The sequence below is a fragment of the Leucoraja erinacea genome, chromosome 23, assembly GCF_028641065.1.
Source record: "Leucoraja erinacea ecotype New England chromosome 23, Leri_hhj_1, whole genome shotgun sequence".
Classification (NCBI taxonomy): domain Eukaryota; kingdom Metazoa; phylum Chordata; class Chondrichthyes; order Rajiformes; family Rajidae; genus Leucoraja; species Leucoraja erinaceus.
In genome coordinates this window covers 19,143,663-19,152,524 of record NC_073399.1, presented here as the reverse complement: position 1 = coordinate 19,152,524, position 8,862 = coordinate 19,143,663, and the positions used below count along the sequence as shown (strand labels likewise).

The window sequence follows — 8,862 nt, the reverse complement described above, 5'->3', positions numbered from 1 at the left end:
ACTACTACTGTTAGGTGGCCTGTACACAACACCCATCAGCGTTTTCTGCCCCTTAGTGTTTCGCAGCTCTACCCATACCGATTCCACATCCTCCAAACTAATGTCGTTCCTTTCCATTGCGTTAATCTCCTCTCTAACCAGCAACGCTAGCCCACCTCCTTTTCCTTTCTCTCTATCCCTCCTGAATATTGAATATCCCTGGATGTTCAGCTCCCAGCCTTGGTCACCCTGGAGCCATGTCTCCGTGATCCCAACTATATCATAATCATTATTGGCTATCTGCACGTTCAACTCATCCACCTTATTACGAATAGTCCTTGCATTGAGACACAAAGCCTTCAGGCTTGTTTTTACAACGCTTTTACCCCTTATACAATTATGTTGAAAAGTGGCCCTTTTCGATTTTTGCCCTGGATTTGTCTGCCTGCCACTTTTACTTTTCACCTTGCTACCTATTGCTTCTACCCTCATTTTACACCCCCCTGCCTCTCTGCTCTTGTACCCATCCCCCTGCCACATTAGTTTAAATCCTCCACGACAGCACTAGCAAACACTCCCCGAAGGACATTGGTTCCATTCCAGCCCAGGTGCAGACCGTCCTGTTGGTACTGGTCCCACCTCCCCCAGAACTGGTTTCAATGCCCTAAAAATTTGAATCCCTCCCCTTTGCACCATTTTTCAAGCCACGTATTCATCTGCAATCACCTCCTATTTCTACTCTGACTGGCCCGTGGTACTGGTAGTAATCCAGAGATTATTACCTTTGAGGTCCTACTTTTAAGTTCATCTCCTAGCTCCCTAAATTCATCTTGTAGGACCTCATCCCTTTTTTTACCTATATCGTTGGTGCCAATATGCACCACGACAACTGGCTGTTCACCCTCCCCCTCCAGAATGTTCTGCAGCCGTTCAATGACATCCCTGACCCTTGCACCAGGGAGGCAACATACCATCCTGGAGTCTTGTTTGCGGCCGCAGAAACGCCTATCTATTCCCCTGACAATTGATTCCCCTATTACTATTGCCCTTCCACTCTTTTCCCCCCCCTCATGTGCCGCAGAGCCACCCATGGTGCCATGAACTTGGCTGCTGCTGCATTCCCCTAATGAGCCATCTCCCTCAACAGTATCCAAAATGGTATACCTGTTTAGGAGGGAGATGACCGCAGGGGACTCCTGCACTACCTGCCTACTGCTTTGCTGGCTATTGGCCACCCGTTCCCTTTCTGTCCTCTTACCTTTTACCTGCGGTGTGACCAACTCGCTGTACGTGCTATCCACGACTTTCTCAGCATCGTGGATGCTCCAGTATGAATCCAGCCGCAGTTCCAATCGTTCAATGCGGTCTGCCAGGAGCTGCAGCTGTACACACTTCCTGCAAACGTAGTCACCAGGGACACCGACCATATCCCTGATCTCCCACATGTTGCAGGCTGAGCAAACCACGGGGCCAATCTCCACTGACATATCTTACTCCCAAATTAACTCTATATTAAATATTAAAAAACACAAAACTTTATCCTTTAAACTTTACTAATAAATACTGTACACTTAACTCCCAGAATCCTTAACTCCCAGAATCCTTAACCTGAAGGCAGAAATGTAAAAATGTAAACCCGGTCCTCTTCCACCAATCAGAGGCTTCCACCATACCCCTTCTCTGGAACGTTGCCGATTTTGGTGTCGGGTCCCTGGGCCTGTGAAAGCAAGCCCCGCGATGTATTTTATACTTACAGCGCAGGTACTCCCCTTGCACCAACAGCTCCTTGGGCCTCTCTGGAAGGAGCCAGATCATAGAAGAATATATTAAAAATATGGGAATACAACCCTGATCTATCCAATATTTACTGTGAGGAGATTTCTGTCAGGCAAGCAGGCCTGCAGTGGAAAAAGTAAGGATGCAGTTGCATGGTGGCCAAGAGAGAGTAGTGAGTTAATTAGTGTACATGAGCATCAGTGCTATAACCCATGTTACTGCAAAAAAGATTTACTCTCCCCAGTGCTGTACCCATTGTCACAGTATATACTTCCCATTGCAATACTACAAGTTATACAGTAATTTAGTGTAATCCCTTTATGCTGTTACAGCAAAAGTAATGTTACTCTACAACTGTATCTTCAGCAAATGAATGTAAATGCTCTAAAGGGAACAACACAACACTTCAGTGAAATCTTAATGACAATACTGAGTAGTTTAATCATCACATTAGTGTCATAACAGTAGTGATCCAATGCAAGAGGAAAAATATAACATTAACATGAATACTGAATTTCACCATTCAATTTACACAATTACAATACTGTATCCTGCCCCTCCCGTGAAACCTGCCCTGAATTTATTGAGTGGAATCCATGCACATAATGCTCCACAGGTAGAACATAAAATAACTTTCACTGCGCACACATATCAAAATTAATGTGGCTCAGTTTCCTATTCACAGAGGAACAAGCAACATCACAGGTCCATTAAAGGCAATTCAATGCATTGGTTGGATATATATATATATGGATATATATATATATATATATAACACAACAACAAACAATGACACGGGGAGATTTGGCAGCCTTAACAATTAACTTTTGAGAGAAATGCCGTGAGCCTCTCGTAGGCTTCAGGTGAAAGGCAGAGAGGTTGATTTCTCAGTAAAACGAGCCTTCGAATCTTGCAGGCCCATGTGAACTGAAAGTTTTGAGACCAGTCAGAAGATGGCAACGGTTCAGTGCTCCCAGTAAGCGGAGGATTCTTCTTCAACATACGGAATGTAAACAGCAATTCCGATCGACAAGGTCACATCCTTGAGCCTCGCTCTTGCAGAATCTGTTTCCAATAAATAGCCAGAATACAAGATCGTTAGGAGATTTTGAGTAGGAAAATGTCATCTGGTGAAACAGACTGGACTATTTTGCTGAATCTAAATACATAGAGTCAAAATATTCCTTTTGTCTTGGAGTCGTTCTGACTTCACATTTGTATCCCCATCTAACTCATGACAATTCAAAGAATATCTCTAACTGCCTCAACTTGACTATCAGAAATTAGCCCACCTCGTGGTAAATATGAAAAATAGCTAAGACAGAACAAGAGTCAAAGGTAAGGACAGTGTGGTACCTTGGCTTTCTCACTGGGCTCTATGACAATTCCATTAGTTGAGTTATTCAGCTCCCTGGAGACAACGCAGAGAAATTCAGCCTGATCTTCGCTGCCATAATTGTAGGAGGATCCAATGTTAATGAGCTGGGTAAAGGACCAAAACGTAATTAGTAATAATACACGCACAGAGCACCAGATAAATCACGCAAATCTTTCTTACATGTTTTCCTGAATTTAATCAAATTCCACCTCACTACAAACAGTATAAATCATTATACACAGCAGGTGGAATTTCTATTTGATATCCCAAAATCCAGTTATCTGAACAAAAGGTTAAAGCCTTGGTGCCTTTCAGAAGAGACATTAAATCACACTTGTGATACCAGTCTGAAGTCGTCCACCAAGGTTGCTGGTGTTGGAAAGCCCCAAACATCTAACATTTCATCAAATCAGATTGGGAAACTATGATTTTTTTTTGCTGCAGGATTGCTAGAAAGGCACCAAACGGTAAACTTTGTTATGAAATTTGATTTTTTTCTTTTATGAATACTGTATCTACTCTTCACATTGACAACTGAGATTCCGCATGTGCAGGGCAGAGATTGTAAATGTAGCATTACTGGAGGAAGATATTGAAATAGTTGTGTTCACAGTGGATGTGATGTTTATTTTGCTGGCTGTTTCCAGTGTAACATAAGCCACACATTCTACAATATGTTACAATGGATGTCTATCCATACAATGTGAAATCTGCAAGCATGTGAACATATGTCAAATCATACTATATATCAGCAATGACATCAACTTTCATGTTCACTTAACATCACATATAATCTGGTCGATATATGCGCAAGCATGCGCATATGATCAAATTAATACTCTAGGGTAATTTATCATAAAGCTATCCTTCACTGGAGCAGTTGCTGGGAGTTTTTCCACAAGCAATTCCCGCACGTCAATAGTACTTTGGACAAATGCACCCTAATGAAAGTATTTCATATAACCCTACATAGTATATATTTAGCACAGAAAAAAACCATCAACCCGATTAATCCAGGCTGGTGATTATGCTCCAATCTAGACCCCTTCTTTCTCTCACTTACCTATTTGTCTCACATACACTATCTAGCTCAGTGGTTCCCAACCTTTTTTTGGCCATGCCCCACCTAATCACCTCTAAAATCCTGATGCCCCCCCCATGTGGTGATATATAATTCTTATCATTTAAATAGTGAACTCCATTTCAGCTGAAGAAGCTTAAAACGCCAATACCTTGGTTTAAACAAGCTTCAAAAGAACATGCATCCATGAAAAAGAAAAATTCTGAGCAAGTTTCTTTTGAAATTGCCCCCCTGTTACGCCCCACGTTGGGAACCACTGATCTAGCTTCTTAAAATTATCTGTACTGCTGCCATATCCAGTGAGGAGCCAATTCTCATTGCTTTCTGTCAAGTTTCTTTTGAATTTCTTGTTTGATTTCTTGGTAACAATCTTATATTTGTAGGCACTTTCCCACCTTGGGACCAAATTGGGTTCAGAGCATTAGTTAAAGGTAAATGAGAATACTGATAGTGGGGGCCTATGGGCTGGCATGCAGCAACATTGTGGACCAGCAGTCTATTCCCACCCCCACATTACCTGCAGATCAAGACCCATTCTACACTAGTGTGTAGAGGGCCACATCTTTCTTTTACAAATCAAACCAAGAATATATTCCGACGCTCGTAACCTCTTGAATCTGCCGAATGTCTGCCTTCCAGCATCTCCATGGCAATCAAATGGACACATTGTGCAATCTCTTTGTTGAAGAGCTAATTTTGCCTTTATGCTGATCACCCTCTCCAACACCAAAATTACTATCCCTTTGTTAAGGTTTGCATTTATCTCTGTTTATTATTGTTTAAGACTATGATCCTTCAAATCCCCTTCGTTTAAGCATGGCTAGTATTAATTTAGTTACCTTCACCATACTCTCTCAACTCCTGATGTACAATGGATGGCGCCAGCAATTTCTGCCTCGCCAACAGTCTGCCTGTCCCTCCCAATGAATGGTGGTGCTGGCTCGAAGGGCCGAATGGCCTCCTCCTGCACCTATTTTCTATGTTCCTTCTTTTTTTATTTTTAGTATGTGTTAAATCTATGTTTTAGTGTTCTTTAGTGGGGGGGGGGATGTGGGGGAAACTTTTTAATCTCTTACCTTGACGGGGATGCAATTTGTTTTCCGTATCGTATCTCCGTCCGCACTGCGGCCTAACATCGTGGAGCTCGTAATCTCTGGTTAGAGAACAACTTCGGGAGCTCCAAGCCGCAGGAGCTTCGCCTGCCCCGATGCGGGGGCTTCGATTGCCCCGAATGCGGATGGTTCAACTGCCCCGACCGCAGGAGAATAAAGAGGAAGAGGATTGGACTTTATTGCCTTCCATCACAGTGATGAATCTGCTGTGGTGGATGTTTATGTTGACCTTTATGTAGTTGTGTGCCTTGTTGCTTTTTTTTTAGTATGGCTGCATGGTAATTCGAGTTTCACTGTACCTTAGTTGGTACATGTGACAATAAACTGACCTTTGAACATCCTTATGATTGAAAACTGAGGTGCTACCTGCTCAAATTTCCATCCGTCCGACATTGTTGAGACCATTTGCGTGAGTTCCTCCTCCTGACACTGTAGAACACGGTAAACGTGTTTCACTGGACCCTGTAGTGTGGAAATGACATCATAAACCTATTGTGATTTCTATTCAGATATAAAACAGCCAGCTACAAATGCTTAGTCTAATCTTCATTGTTGTAGCAGCCAAAGTTACACAATTCATCTTTACAATGAGACAGGATGTGATGACCACCCATGCACTAAGTGGCAGCTAAGGTATCTGGTCTGGGCCAACAGCCAATCTCAACATTGGATCTTACAAAAAATAATTTTAGGATTCTGAAGAAGGATCTCAGTCCTGAAACATCAACTCATATTGCACCTTTGTAGATTCTTTCCAGAAGCTGTTGAGTCACCTTGAACCACTGGAGCTCAAATTGTCATGGTTTTTCTACAATGTTGTTAGTTATAAGGTTCCAGCATTTTAACTATCCGATTGTGAAGGAAGAGTGTTATACATGTAACTCAAAAGATGGGTGCATTGGACAAGAATTTGGAGTTGGTATCCTCATTCATTGGTTGCCATGTTTCTCAAGGATGGTAGAGATAAGAGAAATTGGAGCTGATGTCCAGGAAGTTTTGATAAGCTGCTGTGATGCAGGTTACAGATAGTATACATTGCATCACAGTGTGCTGGTGCTGAAGGACGGAATATGTGAAGCAGTACACGTGCAGTTTGTTTTGTCCTGCATGGTGTTCAGGTGGTTCCTTCTGATTTTGGGTAGTCTTACATGTGCAATATGCTGCTGATCAATACACAGAATTCCTTTCTAGGGATGGTGAGGATGGGGTATTGGGTGGTGCTTTGTCAGATTATAGATTATTTTGAGTTGACAAATCTGGCCCTTCTTCTTCTTCTTCTTGCGTATAGCGTGTACAGCCTAAAGTTGTAAGACAACTTGTTCTGTTTGATCTTCTGATTGTGCACGCCAGGTTGACTGCATTCGTCAAAACAGGGTGGACTCTCCCAGGTTGCAATCTCCCACCCCATCTGGCCCTTCAAACAAGCAGACCAACTGTTATTAAGTAGTTTCCAGTAAAGCAAACAGTCAAGTTCAGCTCACCTGTGAGGTCCTGTTCTCCAAGTCCCGAATACGTTCTTTGACTAATCGGACAAGTAAGGCAATATTATAGAACTCTGCCTCCTCCAACACCCCTGGATAAACACAATACGGGTTAGGAAGCATTTGGCCAGAGTCCAAATCCATTAGAACATCATGCCAATGACCACTCAGCATTACCTCAATAGAAGATTTCTATCAATTTGGCAGTTAGTCCCAGTTCTAATCCTTGATGAGCATTCTGGTTAAAGATCATCAACCTCCATGTTAACTTAATTTTTCTTCCTCCACAGATGCTGCCTTGTGATTATTTCTAGCATTTGTTTAGATTTCCAGTAATTGCAGTGCTTCACATCTCACAAGTCCAGTACTATATTTTTCTCTCCCTGTCAAGATGAACTTCCTTCTATATATACACACTATCTCCAAACAGATCAGACAATGGTGACGTGTCATTCAGTCTCTCCCTGCCTGCACACCACTATAGATACTACTTTTATCTCTACCCTTTAGATTAGAAATCAAACAAGTTTTAAATTACTTAGAACAGGGACGGGTAGAAATAATCCTGCAATTTAAAACTTGTTTGATTTATAACTTTCCTTCTTCTGATGAAAGGATATTAACTTGACATGTTAACAGTTTTTCCTCAAGAGATGCTACCTGTTCTGCTGAGTATTTCCAGTATTGACGGTGAGATTTTGTTCTATGTATGTTTGGCATAGTTCCACAGTTCTGTGATACAACTGACTACATGTCAAAAGTATTTTAGAGGTTGCGGAGTATGTTGAGGTTTCATGAGCTGTTAAGGTTCCAATGTAGAGGCAACTTCATAATCATTAAAAAAAATAATGACCCACGCATTCCACCTGACTGGGATTCTTATTTTTAAAATTCAGTTTCTGTAAGCTTATTGATCTAGCCCGCACAGAGCTAACAAATCTGTGTCCAGGTCTATCGAGGAGTCCAGTGTCTGAGTTACTCTCAAGGCAACCTCCCTAACAACATTCAGATTATATTTCAGCAGGTATTCAGTGCTCACCCTCCTCTGCCAAGTCCTTATTAATGATCAGTTTTCCATGTCGAAGATAGTTGAGGATCGGCCCAAAGTAACTTGGGTCTCTGTCTATGAGATAGGCACCAGTTTCATCCTACAAAATAGAGAGACAAAGCAGAGCACAAAATCATTTACAATGGAAAATGGTATAACGAGATCTTGTTAGTGATGGCTGCCTCCTGTAGGTTCAAAGGTGGTTCAAAGGTGAGTTTATTGCCACATGCACCAATTTAGGTAGAGTGAAATTCGATTTAGGTGAACAAAATAAATTAATCACAAGGCAAATCACAATGACAACTAGTCCAGCAGGACCACTGCTCAGCATGGAGATGGATGGGATTATTTATTAGCGAGAAGTGGTCGATTATTAATCACTGTGCAGGTGGGTGGGATTATCGGTCATCGTGCAAACTGACAGGTAACTGTTATGGAGACGAGTGGGACCCGCTTGGTGACCATGGAGATAACGGGCCGGTCGCCATGGGGCGGGGGAGAAGTGAGATGATTCGTTTCCATGGAGGCAGGCAGAATTATTGGCCAAGGCGGCGACGGGCGGGCTGGCGAATGTCCATGGCGACTTGTGGGAGCAGCTGCCGCCTTACCTTGTCCGAGTCCAGGTCCGGGTCCTCCTGGCACAGGCGGCACAGGAAGGATTTGGGGTCGCGACACAGCGTCTGCTTGGTGCTAATGAAGTACGTTCCGCCTACGTTCAGCCGCACCCATTTTTTGCCGGATTTCTCGCCGAGTCCGGGAGAGTTGGCGTCATTCCCGGCCAGAGGCCCCGAACTCTGCAACTCCGCCATCACGCCGCCATTTCCGGAAATGGCGCGGCGCCCGGGCCGGGCAAACTGGGGCATTTCCGCTTCCGCTCCGCCATCTTTGCGCCCTTGGTGGACCCCGGACCGTCCCCTGTCAGCAGCTGCAGAGAGGGACGTGAGAGGTAGGGGCTGGGGGGCTGGACGTATGTGGGCGACGGGGTTTGGGGATTTACCCAGATGTCT

At 43.4% G+C, this 8,862-nt stretch overlaps 1 protein-coding gene across 1 annotated transcript; it reads right to left on the bottom strand.

Annotated features, from left to right (window-relative positions):
• Window positions 1-2,176: 2,176 nt before the first annotated feature.
• Window positions 2,177-8,718, bottom strand: kctd2 (potassium channel tetramerization domain containing 2). The gene is made up of 6 exons (XM_055654026.1): window positions 8,464-8,718; window positions 7,847-7,955; window positions 6,808-6,899; window positions 5,693-5,788; window positions 3,112-3,237; window positions 2,177-2,820 (listed from the first exon to the last, which is right to left on the bottom strand). Exons 1-6 carry the CDS (start codon window positions 8,716-8,718, stop codon window positions 2,791-2,793), a joined length of 708 nt encoding a protein of 235 aa, XP_055510001.1. The 3' UTR covers window positions 2,177-2,790.
• Window positions 8,719-8,862: the final 144 nt, after the last annotated feature.

Excerpts from the sequence above, each read along its gene's own strand:
- kctd2 (XM_055654026.1), bottom strand. The coding sequence starts at position 8,718 with ATGCCCCAGTTTGCCCGGCCCGGGCGCCGCGCCATTTCCGGAAATGGC. Across the intron at positions 7,956-8,463 it reads CGGACCTGGACTCGGACAAG|GATGAAACTGGTGCCTATCT; the intron begins GTAAGGCGGCAG and ends TCTATTTTGTAG. Across the intron at positions 3,238-5,692 it reads ACGGATGGAAATTTGAGCAG|CTCATTAACATTGGATCCTC; the intron begins GTAGCACCTCAG and ends TCCTTTACCCAG.